At 37.7% G+C, this 16,490-nt stretch overlaps 1 protein-coding gene across 1 annotated transcript in view; it reads right to left on the bottom strand.

The window, feature by feature from the left end:
• Positions 1-12,524, bottom strand: part of LOC112194356 (ribosome production factor 1) — a 30,832-nt gene extending 18,308 nt beyond the window's left edge. The window contains exon 1 of the mRNA XM_040517013.1: positions 12,359-12,524. Coding sequence (XP_040372947.1) covers positions 12,359-12,524 — 166 coding nt within the window. The remainder of the gene's footprint in view (positions 1-12,358) is intronic.
• Positions 12,525-16,490: the final 3,966 nt, after the last annotated feature.

The raw sequence follows: 16,490 nt of genomic DNA, 5'->3' as shown, positions 1-16,490 counted from the left end.
TTGTGCAGGTAACAATGAGTTCTAGTACACTACTACTAGTGGGACAACAAAGAAAGATCATGCTTGGAAATGGACAAAACCAATTCCAGGGGAGTTGAAGTACCTTTTGTGTGCGTTTTGTGATGATAAAAAATACCGGTGGCATTTTTAGATTCAAGCAGCATTTAGTTGGCACCCATGAAGGAATCAAAGTCCCACCAAATGTGAAGGATTGGTTCACTTTAGCACTTAAAAGAAATGAAGAAAACAAACAAACAAGGATTGCGGTGTATAGAGAGATAGGGGGATTGGAGCCACTAGAAGAAGAAGATGCACATGTTCAAGAAGTGGAAAATGTGGCTGCAAGTGAGAGTGGTAGTGCTTAAAGTCCACTTAATAATGTTCTTTTGGTTACTCTTAATGTGGTATATATAAGAGTAATAACAACATCAATATAGGTCTTTTATACATAAGGCTTACAACATACACCTCAAGGCGAACGCCTTCTTAGAGGCGGAGCCATATAGGGGCACAGTGGGTCCCGTGACCCACTGATCGACTTTTTAACATACATATAAAATTTGGAGAAATGATCATTTATCCAATTTCAACAACAAAATTGCCCACTTGCTCCACTAACAGTTTTTTAACCTCCATTTACCAAAAACACTCTAAATGGATTATTTCCCTACTACCCAATTAATTTTTTTTTTTTTATTCTTTTTATTTATTTTTGGGACTTTTTTGCCCTCTCCTTCTTTCTCACTTAGAGAGAAAAGTCATCCTCCACCTTGCTGTGCTCGGTGACCAGTGGCTGGCCGCGGACTCCGGCGACGGGACTCCGGCAACTGGTGACCGTAATCCGACAACCGTTCACCGGAATCCGGCGCCCGTTCACCGGACTGGTGACCAGATTCCGGCATCTGAATTTATTGCCCCTAGTAATCATATTATTGCCCCCAGTAATCATATTATTGCCCCCCAATACTCATATTATTACCTCCTAATAATCATATTATTGTCTCTAATAATCATATTATTGCCCTCCAGTGAATTGCATAAACTCCCAAAACCAAAATGAATACACTACATGCACATTTGATCAATCTATATGCATATTATTGCCCCCCAATACTCATATTATTGCCTCCTAATACTCATATTACTTTTATGTTATCAGCACGCTCAGAGCCAATAGCCAAGAAAATAAACTCTAGTTTTCTAGTTTCTTTCTGTCAAAAAAAAAAAAAAAACCTAAGAAGGAAAAATATTTCTTCTTTTCTGCCGCATCCAAAAAAAAAATTGTTTTGGCCGCCGGCCTCACCGCACCCAGCCAAGAGAAATTGATCTCCGCACCCAACAGCAGGACCAGAGCAATTGATCTCCACGCTGCCCTTGAGACCCGATCTCGACCTCAACGACGACTCCTCTGCACAGTTGCCGCACCCAGATCGGATTCGTCAGCCCCCCACCATCGCAGCACCCAGATCGGCGATGACGTAGCAACCCACCCGCCACCTCTCAGCCCCCGGCCCCCAGCGCCTAGCATGCTCTGCCCAGCGCCTCTGCACGCATCGCCGCCGGACACCAGTGCTCCTCCAGATATCGATCTACCCAGCCACTCATCCTGCAACACCAATCCCAGCACTGGCCGCAAGTCCCAGCGAGAGAGATTGGTCAGCGAGAGATAAAGGAGAGAGAGTGAACCTGTAATTTTTTAATTAATTGAAGGTTGCAATTGTCATTTAACATTTAATTGGGTAAATGGGGTTAAAAAACTCTTAGTGGAGTAAGCGGGCAATTTTGAAGCTGAAATTGGGTAAGTGGTCGCGGTCCCATAAAATTTAGTTACCTAAAATAGCAGATTACGAGCTTGGTGCAGTGGTTGGGCTTCTTTATTTCTGGTTTGTGCTGTTTATGTTTAGTTAATTATAAAAGTTTTTTTTATTAACTAATATAGATGTTTTTTTTTTACTTAACATATTAAAACAAAATCAAATATTGTTGCGATCTGTTAAATGATTGCTTGATTTTATTTATTGATAAAAATATTTTACTAATATAGATAAAGAGACTGTTTTGAAACGATTTTAAAATATGAAATCACGTTGATGACAATAACCATTTTAATACATAGAAATTTTATTTACATATTTTGTATGTTGTGATATATCCATTTGTGCCCCAGGGAACTTAAAGTTCTGGCTCCGCCACTGTGCCTTCTTGATGCTCACCGAAAAACCCTCGGCCTACGCCTCAGCGTTTTAAAATATTGATATGTATTGTTAAAGGTATGAAAATTTTGCACTCCACTTTGCGGAGGGTAGAAGGTTCGCAAAGCTTGTTGTGGAGTTATGAAGATTATTGAAAATCATGGAGAGGTTAAGCTTTTTTTCATTCTTTTTCTATGAACGACTAAACCCATTCCTCCCTCCTTATGTACGTAGTGGATAACAGAATATATAGTTGGTTTCTTCCGCACTTGGTACTATTTTCCAAGCTATAAAAACAAAAATTAAGAATCTATCTCATCAACACGTTTAATACTTTATAGTTTATACTCGATTCTTCTTAGCACACATTCAATAATTCATTCACAGAATCGTTCTCTGCTGATTACTGCTCACTTGTGATCAAGATTCCAAAATGGCTACACACACAACGCTTCTTCTTCCATCCTTGTATCCATGCATATATATTCGATATTCCAACCTAGAGAAGTTAAGAGAGGTAAATAATTAGTAAACAGGGCCACCTAATTCAGAGTAAATATAAGAATCTTTGCTGGATAATATAAAAAGCGCGCCTGAGGCGTGAAAGGCTTATTTTCATAGTTACACAGCCTCAGTTTTGATGGGAAGGTTTAAAGGCTTAAAAAGCGTATGAGCAGGGCGGTGAAAGCGAGCGCAAAACGCGTGATGAAGGCGTACGCCCAGAGATAGGGATGGCAAAAATCTCCAGCGGGACAGAGCTCCATTGAATACCCGCCCTTAATGGGGGGAGAATTCGGGGACAAATGGGGAATGGGGATGGGGATCTCCAATCCCCACTATCTAAGATTAGGGATGGGGTGGGGATGGTATTGTGATCCCCATCCCCAAACTCGCCCCAATAATATATACATATATTTAATTTATATATATTTTTATTTTTTATTTTATAATATAAATCACAAATATATACTTTTAATACTTTACTTTAATGGCTACACTTTTACTTTAATGGTGATTTGACTTTTGCACTCACTGAATTATGATTTATGAATTTAATCATATTTTAAATTTATTTGTTGTAGATTTTGATTTTAAAAAAGGTAATATGAGAAAAAAAATTATTTTATTTATTAAATTCTTATTGGGGATTTGGGGCGGGTTTGGAGGCTTAGGGGGTGTATTGTATATGGAATTAATGGAACTTTTAAAGAAATCTATGGAATTTAAAAGTCTGGGTCTATTCAATATAGACTTTTAACAGTCCATGAAAGTCTTGAGGTATTCAATTAGGATTTTTAAAGACTTCATGAATTCCACCAAAATCTAGGGGTATTCAATTAGGACTTTTAAAAATGAATAAAAGTACAGAGGTATTCAAAATATCATTCATACTTATGGAATTAGAAAATCATGGACTTTGTAGTGTTAACTATACATACCAAACTCCAATAATTTTCTAGCCTCCAGACCAAAGATTTCAAAGAGTCTATCAAAGTTTCCTCTTAAAAAAAAAAAAAAGGTCTATCAAAGTTCTTCTTTGTACGCACGAAGAAGTTTGTTCTTCATCATCTCTCTTTCTTAATTTTTTGTCTTTTCTCTAATCTTTTATGATATCAACATTTTTTGATACCCAACATGTTCATTGTAGTTGTTGAATGTGATTTTTTTTTTTTTTTTTTCAATTGTGATACTTCGAATCCTAATAGCAATAAAAATGATTTATGAAACCCTAAAACTCAAATATTGTGGCCTAACCCTAAGACCTTGAACTATACTAAATGTTATTTTATTAATTAATTATTCTCATTAATTTGAATTTATATTATGGTTCAAAAAAAGGTTGAACAATTGATTTTCAATTGATTGATTATAGATCAAGACATTGACCAATATTGCTAGAATATATGTTAATCGGCGAAAACAAAATTGATGAGAATAATTAACCATAAACATCAAGTGATCTATATTGTATATTTATGTTGTTGGGAGATTAGGAATGAGAACAAACTCATTAGACAGACTAACAATCATTTATTTGAGTCAATTTCTATTAGAAGATACTGGAGCATTGAAGAGACAACAAGTTATTATTTTGTTTAGTGTTTGGGTTGCATTTGTTTTATTTTTTTGTTTTTTTTTTGTTTTTTGTTTTTGTTTTTGTTTTTTTTATATTTTGTACATCCTAGGAAATCTGTAGAAGTCATTCATAATAAAGTATATAGATTTTCATGAATCAATAAAAGTTTGTTGCTAAAATCAATGGTTTTAAGAAATCCATAACAGTCTATCAACTTTTTAAAGAGTCTGTGGACTTTTAAAAAAGTCTATCATTTAAAAAAAGTCTACACAAATCCAAATACAATACACCCCCCTTAGTTCCCAATGGGGATGGGGACGAGGAATCCCCAATATATTTTTATTGGGGATTGGGGCGGGGATGGGGGTAGAAAATGACCCCGGGGATGGGGATGGGGATCACATCCCCATCCCCAACCCGCCCCATTGCCATCCCTACCCAGAGAAGAAGAAGAAGAAGGGAAAAAAGAAGAAGAAGCAAACTGATGACTTAGAGCAACTCCAACAGCTTCTTTATAATTTTTGTATAATAAGGAAGTAAAAATCAAAGCTTTAACATCTTTTTCTTCTCCAACTCCAACAGATTCCCTATTTTACAGCAATATCTAAAATCTTTATATTCTTCCTTCAAATTTTAGAGATTACCATAAATATAGGGAATTTGGTTTTCTCTTTCCTCACTTTCCCTAAAATAGGGATAGTTATAGGGAATCTGTTTGGAGTAAAAAGACTCATTTTTCCCTAAAGTAGAGAAAAATCAAACTATGGGGAATCTGTTGGAGTTACTCACTAACAATATAGGATTGAGAGAGTTGATTTTGGCATCCAAGCCGCTGTGCAGTGTTTCTTCTTGCTGCCATGATAAGAGCTCGACTTTGGGTGTAGTCATACCCGTAAGCATTTAGAGAATTGGAAAGAAAAGTCGATATTGGATTCTTGGATATATAGCAAATCTTGATCAGTGAACAGGACTCTATCAAGTCCCAACAAATCAGGGATTCTATATTATCACTTCAGCAAACCTAATAACAATTAATACTTTCCTATTTTGCTCGTAATTATCACAAGATCTTTGCTGCACCTCAAGAATCATTTAACAGTTTTGTATTGTGATTGAAGAACAGTGGTATCGAAATTAGAGCTTTTTACCAATAACTACAAAATAGCACTATTATTTACAAATAGCAGAGTCTAAAACTAATATCCCATGCGGCCAACAATTGCAACAGCCTGTTAGCCCATCCTAAAGAAAAACACTCAAATATTACAAAAATTACCAAACATGCCACTCTCCCAAAATCAGAACATATCCAAAATTCAAACAGTCCCAAAATCCAGATCCCAAAATCAAAACCGTCCCCAAATCTAGATCCTCCATAAATTGATCTAGGGCTCAGGCGAAGCTAGGTGACGAAGCAGCCCGCCAAGCTCCGACGAAGCAGCCGGCCAAGTGAGCGGCGAAGCAGTCTGCCAAGCGAGGCTGCGAAGCTAGGCGACGAAGCTCCGGCGAAGCTAGGAGATGAAATAGCCGGCCAAGCGAGGCTGCGAAGTTAGGAGAAGAAGCAGTCGGCCAAGCGAGGCTGCGAAGCTAGGCGATGAAGCTCCGGCGAAGCTAGGTGACGAAGTAACCGGCCAAGTGAGCGGCGAGCGAGGTTGTGAATCAGGCGAAGCAAGGCTGCGAAGTAACCGGCGAAGCGAGGCTGCGAAGCCAGCGAAGTGAGGCGGCGAATCCAGCAAACCGAGGTTGCAAAGCAACCGGCGAACTGAGGCTGCGAATCCGGAGAAGGGAGGCTAAGAATCAGGCGAAGCAAGGCTGCGAAGCAATCGGCGAACTGAGGCGGCGAATTCGGCGAACCGAGGCTGCAAAGCAACCGGCGAACTGAGGCTGCGAATCCAACGAAGGGAGGCTGCGAATCAGGCGAAGCAAGGCTGCGAATCCATATTTGGTTGAGAAATTATGAGGGTCAGTACCTTTAGCCTCATGTTGTCACAGGTTTTGGCATGGGTAAGCTATTTCACTGTTTTTTGATCTGAAAGTATGACCAAATAATTGGTGCTGAATAAAATTGATTTTCAATTTTTCTTCCCTGTATTTGGTGGATTCTCAGTTTTGTATTGAGGGTCAGTAGCTTTAGTTTTGTGTTTATGGTACTTTCTTATTGGATTGGTGGTGTTGTGTAATGCTTTAGTTTTGGGTTTATGGTACTTTCTTATTGGATTAGGATGGAGCTAATGAAAGCAATGCTGAAGTGAGTAAACGCGAGAAGGCCAGGCTAGTATACTACTGGGGGCCAGTACACTACTGCGGATCAATACACTACTGAGGGTCAGTATACTACTGGGGCTAGTATACTGCTGGGGGTGACATACTACTAATCCTCAGTACACTACTGCTTGTATGTGGAAGCAGCAAAGCCAGAGATAAATGATAGTGTCCAAGTTTCATATTATAATATGTACAAATAGTTTTTGGAATTATTAAATAAATGAGTTGTTTTGAAGAAAAACAAAGATGGAACGTAGAGATACTTTTTTTTTATAATGTTACTGACATTCAGCAGTGTTAATTCACATTATCCAAATCACAAGGGCAGTTTCATAATTTACTTGTCAGTAGAAATAATTTAAAAATGGAAGGAATCTAACCGCAAGGGATAATACCTTGCACATGGGCCTTGCACACTAGCATATGGGAATTAAAAAAAACAAGTTTGCTGATGGTAATTTATGGGCTAAAAGTATAGGTAGTGGTAATTTGCTATCGAAATTAATGGTGATTTTGCATGAAGGATACAAGTTGAGTCACAAGGGTTTAACAACGTAGTCAAGCTATGACTGCCCAGAACCTATATGACAAGCAAACTACTAAGAAAATATCTCTATACAAAACTCCACAACCGTAAAATTTAGCATGATGCCAAAGGAAAAGCTATATTATTGTTGTTCTATATATGTATTCATACACACACACATGTAAGGCTTATGCCTTATAAGCCTTACGCTTTGTAAGGCTCTCTTGAAAACGCCTCGGGTTACGCCTCAGCGTTTAAAAACATTAGATAAAATATTCAAATACTATCATAGCATGATTAATTTAATTAGTTTCATTATATTTTTTCTTCTGAGCCTGCCCCTATGCGATCCACACTACAACAGAAAGGCTTTTTAGCGACCAAGTTTTTAGCGAGGAATTTATTTTTCTCAATAAATATCACCTTCTACGAGGAATATTTTGGTTCCTCACTAAATGCTAATAGGTTTTCTATGAGGAATATATTTTCCTCACTATATATCATTTTCTACGACGAATATCTTAGTTCATCACTAAAGGTGACCATAAATTGGTCTCCGAAGTGTCATGCTATTAACGAGGAAATATGAGACTTGGGTGACGAATTTTTTCATCACGAAAATGACATTCAGCGAGGAAATAACGATTTCATCGTTATTTTTTTGGCTCAAAATTGTGTAAGACCCGCCAAATTCAATGGCGACAAAACTATGAGTTCCTCGCTAAAAGTCTGTTTTCTACAAGGAATTATTTCCTCGTCAAAAGAAGCAATTAGCAAGGAACTAACACTATCCTCGTTATAAGTTTGGCGGAGAATTGTGTAAGAACCCGCCAAATTCAACGGCGATAAAATTATGATTCCCTCGCTAAAAGTTCACATTCTACAAGAAACCCTTTCCTTGACAAAAGAAGCGATTAGCGAGGAAATAACAATTTCCTCATTATTAGTTTGGCGGAAAAATGTATAAGACCCGCCAAATTCAACGGTGACAAAACTATAGTTTCCTCGCTAGAAGTTTGTGTTTTACGAGGAACCATTTTCTCATCAAAAGATGCAATTAGCAAGGCAATAACGCTTTCCTCATTGTTTGGTTGGGGGAAAATTGTGTAAGACCCACCAAATTCAACGACGATAAAAGTATAGTTTTCTCGCTAAAAGCTTGTGTTCTACGGGGAATCATTTCCTCGTCTATAGAAGCAATTAGTGAGGAAACAAAGCTTTCCTCATTCCTCATTATTAGTTTGGCGGAATATTGTGTATGTCCCACCAAATTCAATGGCGACAAACAATGAGTTTCCTCGAAAAAAGTAAACTTTTAGTCTTTCACCATGAATAATTTTTTCATTAATTGATTATAGATTTTGCAAGAAACTTATTATTTCATTGTTAAAATCAGTTGAAAACCATATTTTATTATTTACTATAAAGATTTTTTTTTTTTTTTTTAATGATTCTGGACAACAATTTTTTCCCATCTCACCCCTGATGTCGGTGAGATTTGAACCCACGACTAACACCGTGTTAATAGGCTAGTTAACCAACAGATCACGGCTCACCGATACCATAAACGTTTCTTTTTAATCTGTTGAAACCCATCATTGTATTATTTATTGTAATAATACAATAATTAATATTTTTGTATTTTTGTATTTTTTTAAAACCGCATTGTATTATTTATTATGACTAATTTATTAAGCCAATGTAATTGACGTACATTACTTAAAGTTTTGGTTTGCTTGCTCTATCTAGAGGCCGAGTCCTAACCATTGTAATTTTTTTTGGATTTTTTTTTCAAAACTAGTTTTATATAAATACAATGATTGTAATCCAACACTTTCTCATGTGAATGTCTGAATTGGTTTTTTGCACCTCTATCATCATAGGACTACTAGGAATGATTGCATGGTTAGTCAATTTAACTCCAATTCATCTCTATACTAATTCCATATATATATGTATACATGTATTTAAATATATGTTCCCACACACACACATAGATATATATACATATATATATATATATATATATATAATATGTTCCCACACACACAGAGAGATATATATACATAATATATATATATACAGATTTTATCCAGAGCGGAGTTCCGCTTTGAAATTAAAGTGTGAACTTCAAGTTTTGGGTCTCTTTTCGGTCGCATATCCACATCTCGACCGTTCAGTTTTTAGGTACTAGTGTATAGATTATCTCTGCAAATTTTCAGCCAAATTGATGATCATTAAGGCATTGATTACCGCCTTAAAGCTAGTACGGTTCAGGTTGATAGATTATTTAGCATTATCCACACGTATGGTACAGAAGGGTCTGGCTACCCATCCTTTTTCTAATGTCTAAACCCTTAATATGTCCCTGATCAACCCCATAAATACTCATAATCTACTTTGATAAAGCTGTATCAATCTAAGTGCGAGCGATTGTATTCAATTTCAATAAATTGCTCTTTGCTAACATCCTGATCCATCTCTTTTGCTCACCTGGTGATATCAAAATATGGTAATGCATAATTATATATAGATAAACCTGTGTGTGTGTGTACATATTGTTAATTTATTTTTATTCTCTGTACATACCTAAGTAGAGTTGGAGGTTATTGATTCCATGTGCGTGCACATGTGCCTGCATGCATGTCTTAGTTTTTTGAAATCGGAAAAGGAACCCTTATCAATTCCAACAATAACCAACCACCAAAACGTTTCAAATGAGCCCGAGAAGGAGAAGAAATCATAGACATCCCTCTCGGCTGCTTTAGTTTAGCAACATATGAAACTAAATAATTGCTGCTCTAAAAAGGGACCAAAACGGAGGCAGCAGAAAAACTTCTGGAGCGATTAGCTCCAAAAGCATGTCCAAATTCACTTTCTAGTGACTTCTTCCTCAACTTTGCATATTCCGCGGATGGACTCTCACCATGCACACTGGTGAAACCCGTGGAAAAAATTGCATAAGAGAAGACAAAGTTAACCAAACAATGCAAAAAAAAAAAAAAAAAAAAGGAGGCTAAGTATTATGGTCTCCACATAAATTTCATGGCATGGAGCTGCACAATTTTGAACTAGTAAGTTAAGAACTATGTGTGCTGTCATGATAATCTAAATCCCTTGTGCATAAATGCATGTTGATTATAAACAATATATAAAAGCCAAACAAAAAGAACACTAATCACAGCCAGTCCCCAAATGTTATTTTTCTCTTCCGGTAAAGCAAATAAGATATAATAGAGAATGAACCAAACCTTGAGATGGCTAATTTCACTTTAACAACCTGCATTGTTTATGCTTCAGAATAGCTAGTTACAACATCAAGGAGGACGACATCATATTTCACAAAGAGGGTTTCCTAATCAAAGAAAAACCATAGAAAGACTTGAGACTCGGATTTGAAACATATCAAGTACCAATATTAATTAATAGTTTTCTAGAAGAACCAACATCTCCTTAACAAAATAGTATTTGCAAACTAAATAAACATCTCCTTAAGTTTGACATTATCAAAATTCACCAACAATTACATGTTTTTGGATCCTGCATACTTCCAACTAGTTTTCAGGTATTATTTGCATTTGATTATTAGGCATGAAGAAGATATGTTGCAGATACTAGACACACATAACCATGAGTCCATGAGGACATGACTTTATATACCTTCTCTAATCATATGTAGTTCAATCTGTAAACTATACTGCAATATAATATAGGAGAATTATATGCTTTTATTGGTTTTGTAAACTCCCCAATTCTTCCCATGCACAATTTTAAAATCAGTCATACATTGAATGTCAACCTGCTAAGAGCATCACCTCGAACGACCGTAGCTAATTAACTAAATGTCTAAATCAGTAAACCAGAATTCTAGCAAGCATCTCCAAAACTTTCAAATCACTACAATGACTCGCTGAATGTTTCCGGTAAGCAAGATTAAAGTGAGGCCAATTCTAAGTTATACTACGCATCAGAAAAGTATTGTACCCCAACCAAAACTTGGAGATCCATCATATACAATCAAACACAGTAGAATAATTCATAGTGAAAGCCAACAAAAGACTATATGAGAGAAAGAACATTTAGTAGCAAGATTACCTCTTTGTTCATCACCATGACTAAACCATAAGCTGATAAGGAAGACAAACCCCCACAGAGCAAAAATTAAAGATAGAGACACCTTATACAAGCGGCTCCTTCCAGTGGTGACTTTTTCCAAAGCTCTTCGATGCAGAAGAGCTCTACGGGACCTCTGCATTGCACATTAATCCAATCCATGCCACTGCTGACCTCTGGAAAAATAGAGGAATCAGTACCTTGTATGAGAGAAAACACGGACTTGACTTGGCTTCTACTCTCCAAAAGAAAAAGATCATTAAAGTGATTAAACTAACAAAAAAAAACAATGGCATGATGCTTGTTTTTAAATTTCCAATCCAAGTCAATGAAGCAAGCTGTAGTGGCAGTCATATCAATCAATACACAAAATACACATAGCTTGCAGTTTCATCTATATGTATGAATTAAGTATCTTCCATGGAACATAATGTTAGATTGAAAACGAAGCCAAATACCAAGACTGTTCAAAGAAAAACTTGATGAGTATTATCAGTACAAATCGAAAGAAGACACCCTAAAAGAATCCAATTTGAGTCAGTCGAAATGGATGTTCTCAAAAGGAGCCAAATTTACCTAAGTACTCAAGCAAAGAAACTTTTGATTCTTAAAAAGAAACGCACTTTCACCAAAGCTAATGATGAAACAAGTAAAACTCACAAAACCCATTGACTATACATAAATAAAAGGCAACAAGAAGCAACCTAATTCATGCCACAGCTTGGATATACTACTGTTCTTCCGGCCGACTCAGAATCGTTCCCCAACTCGAGGCTTCATAACCCAAGAAGCCGCTTCTCTTCACTGCTAGGAGAACGAGAATTGAAAACTGAGAAAACCATAAACGAAATTGAAGTCAATTAATTAGTGAATTCGCGGTAATACCTTCGGCTTGAGCGATAGAGATAGTGGAGAGTTTGAATTGATCTCTGAGAAGCTCACTCACTGAGTCAGAGCGAACGGAGGCGAAGACGAGGCCGGAGAGGTGGGCTGTCCTGATGCCAGGTCAGAGACGAGCTTCAGAGTATGGTGGAGTATGAGGGGGTTGTGAATGAGTCAGAGAGAGCAAATTAGGGTTTCGATGATTGAAGAAATTGTAGGGGGCGGAGAGATTGACCTAGAGCGTAGAGAGAGAGAGAAGGGGGAGGGTGCGTGTGTGTGAGAGTGAGAGAGAGAGGACCTTACCGAAAATGATGTCGTTGGAGTTGGGGAAGTGGATGTGACCATAGAGGACCTGGAGAACGACGGTGCCTCGGATGAGGCACTTGGAGAGGTAGTGACAGCTACTGGAGGTGGACGACGACGATGATCTGAATCGTTCCACCTTTTGGAACTCTAATTGAAACCCCATTCGGGAACCACATCCGAAACCCCAAGCTGAAAGAGAAATTGATATGAAAGATCAAAAATCAACAAAGGGAAACTAACTTTTCCTCACCAAAAGTAGTTCAATTAAAGAGAGGAATGAAGAGTGTCTCTTCTCAATCTGGAAAACAAAAAGAACCCTAAAATCAAAATCAGGAAATTAAAACATGGTAGAATGGGGCGAAGAGACCAAATCTAGAGAAGGAGAAGAGGGAGTTACCTTCGTGGTGATGTTGCTTAGAATCAAAACTTTGGGTTTCTTCCTTTTTGGTTTGCAGGTGAGGAGAGATGAGAGAGGAAATGGTTGGCTTCTATGAGATAGACACGAACAACAAGAGGGGCCTGAAGGCAGAGTTACTTTGTGCAAGCTGAGTGGAGAGACAAAGTCACTAAGGCCCTAACTAATGGCAGGCATTTTTTTTTTATAACTTTTTCACACAACGTATGTATGAAGTTAAGTTGTCTGATCATGTACATGTTAAATTTGAGTTAAGGGAGCAAGGAGGGAAAATTCCCGCCTATGTGCAATTAAAGTAGCAGTTTTGACGTTAGGGACATACATTTCTCATTCAGACAACACAAATAAGCCATTCCGTTGTAGGAGCTTAAATCGTGTACCAGCATTTCACTCAAATATTGGCCTTTTTGGGGCTACTCGCTCACATTTTGGGGTACATGCATGTGATTTTCTTCCAAACTTGCACAACGGAAACAAAAAAATGCGTTGTATGTTATTTTGCAACTTACTCTCATACAACATTTACAACAATACTGTTGTGCAAGGTGAGTCAAAATTTCAACCCAAATTTGAGCAAGGTGAGGGGAAATTTTTTTTTACATTCAGACAACAGACAAATCCTTAAAACTGTTGTACAATAATCTTGGACCCAAAAAAATTGATGTACGACCTCCTTATACAACGCCAATCTCATTAAACCTGTTGTGTGAAGCACTTTCAGTCATCACACAACGGAAATTTTTTTTTCGTTGTCTAAAAAGTGTAGTGTGATGCAGTTTTTGGCATAGTGCAATTGGGCCTTTTGGAACAAAAGGAGGGGGGGGACGTTTAGGATGACGGAGTTCACTCAACAGTGAGGCTATTGATAATACACGCAGATGTTAAGGGCATTCGTTGGATTCATACTGAATATGATTAATGGGAGCTCAGTAATTTGGTCAGACAAGCATGTGCAGATTTTCCCATCCTCATCAGTCCCAAACATACAAGGTTAGTCCACACCTTCCATCAAGCCATGGTACCTAATCCTGAAAGTTAAGTTTTTGTTTATCACTGCAGGTCGAGCTTGATTATCATGACGAATATTATATTAGACTTTGGATCATGCCGACCTATATCACAAAACTTATTTTCATGAGCAATAGAAGAAGTCATGGACCATTTGGATTTGATGATGTATTTACGAAGTACTTTTCAATGGAAGTGAGTGGGAGTAAGATTGTCGATTTTCATGGTAGAGCTGAAACTGGTGGTTACTTCATGCAATAGGAGCTCAACTAAAGCCCGTTAAGCATCATTAGAATGAAAGCTACCCATCAAAACCTCTAGCTCTAGCACGAAAATCTCTTCTTCAAACCAAGCCCGAAAAAAAGAAGAAGAAAAGTCTGAGCAAGAGATATCTTACGAGTTTTCTGATAATCAAGTTCATGGAAACGAAAGCAATCACAAGGGAAATTGGTATGCTAACAGTAGCACACAATTTAAACTCTACAAAGATGTAGTCATAGCATAGAATAAGTAGAGATTGTTCATGCCAAGGACTAGAAGGGATGCATGAGTTTATTTTAACAAAACAAGAAAATAAACAAAGGAAAATGCAAAGAGAAAAAATGGTTTTTGTTTAAGGAAAATTGAATTGGAAGAGAATTGAGCGTACTTTCATTGAGAATAGGAGCCGATCTTTATATAGAGGATTACAAGCATAGAGATAGAGTTGTACATAGAAACATAATCGTACATTGATTGGATATCTCTTAAGATTCTCCGAGAATATCTATAATATAAACCCTATTTCAACTAGAGCAAGTAATCTCGAGTTTGGGCCAGACACATATTCTAGATTTACTTGAACACTCCCCCTTGTGTCGCCCAAACGTGGTCCTCATCTCATTGCCTCATTAAAAACCTTGCCGAGTAACAAAAACCCTGTGGGACAAAAATAACCTCGATCGAAGGGGAAAAAGAGCACAACACACCCTTCACGTTTCGAGACCATACATGTAGACATCTCCCCCTGATGTTTGCATCTCCCCCTGATGACAACGGTTATGGGAGTTCGGATAACTTCTGCAAACGATGCTACTAACATGTTTCTCGAAAGTGGAATTTAGGCAATGACTTAGTGAGCAAGTCTGCCACACTGTTCTCAAATCGAACCTAGTTCACTTTGATCTTGAGGAGAGTCTGTTGTTGCTGATTATGCTTGGTGTTGTCGCTTTTGATGTAGCATTTGCTTCTTTATTCAAAACAAGCAGCATTATCTTAAATGCTCGTAGGCTCATCTGTGGTAGACTTCAAACCACAATTGTTCGAACATGCATAATTATGGATCCAATCCATATACATTCACGAACCACTTTGTGAAGAGCAATAATCTCTACATTGTTCGAAAATATAGCGACTAGGGTCTATTTATGTAGACCTCCAAGATATCACGGTCTTTACCCATGGTGAACACTTAACCATTTTGGGAATGACCTTTGTGTGGGTAAGAGAGATACCCAACATCAGCAAAACCTTCTAAAATACATGTCGTTTTGGGATGGGGATAGTGGACGCAGGCCAGTGTTGGCGGCGTTCCTGGTGTGTGATGGGTTTGAATCCATCATCTCTCTATAGGGATAGAACGAGCCCATATCAATCGTACATCTCAAGTACCAAAAGATATTTTTTACACCAATCAAATGGCGTTACGTTGGCGCAGAGCTATACCTTAGCTAACAAGTTCACTGCAAATGAGATGTCTGGTCTTGTGCATTGAACTAAGTACAATAATGCGCCTATTGTACTCAAGTAAGGCACTTCTGCCTCTAGCACATCTTCGTCATCATCCTTCAGACGAAGAAGATTTTTTTCAGGATCAAGACTACGGACTATCATGGGGGTGCTTGAAGGTTTGACCTTGTCAAAATGCCTAAGCATCTATCGACACGATGCTCAAGTTTCAAACCGAGACATAAACTTGTTCTCCCATAATCCTTCATCTCAAAATCAGATTTCAAGTGTTCAACAGTTTCCCTTAACTCTTTAAGGGTTTCTAATGAAAATCATGTCCAACATGAACAGCGATGGAATCCGAAACTTGTTATGGAAACGCGTGGGCATATCCCTTCCCAATCAAGTAGTCATTTTAGCGAGCGTTTCAACCACTTTGTAAACACGCTTCGTGGTCTAGTGCCACTTGACTCGGCTAAATGAAGTTCATCATGAACCTTCATGTATATTCTGTATCTAGATCCCTATAGAGATACGTAGTGACCACATTTGTAAGATGCATGTTCAGTTATTAGGAAAATACCAAACTGACAAGGTAGTGGAGTGCAATGACATCCATTACGAGAGAATATGTATCATCGTAGTCGATTCCAGGGCATTTTATGAGAAGCTTTGCGCCATAAGCGAGGTTACCATCTATTTTTCTCACTACGCTTTCTAACGAAGACCCATTAGTCAACAGGTTTTATGTTAGGAGGTGTTGGCATCACTAGCTCGAAAACCTTCCTCTTTGTTAGAGAATCCATTTTAACCTGGATCGCATCTTTCCATTTAGGCCAAATCTCTCTACGTTGGCATTCATTCATCAACGGAGTGTGGTTCGATATCATCGGACTCAACAAACTCATGCGCAATGAAATGTGCAACTAATTAACAATTATGATGGAGTTTCTATCTCACGTCTCATGTACACTAGTGTAATTTTCATAGAGCTTTATA

This window comes from Rosa chinensis, chromosome 3, assembly GCF_002994745.2.
Source record: "Rosa chinensis cultivar Old Blush chromosome 3, RchiOBHm-V2, whole genome shotgun sequence".
In the NCBI taxonomy this organism is placed as follows: Eukaryota; Viridiplantae; Streptophyta; class Magnoliopsida; order Rosales; family Rosaceae; genus Rosa; species Rosa chinensis.
Note: the sequence above shows the minus strand (reverse complement) of the source record. Positions and strands in the feature narration are given on the sequence as shown.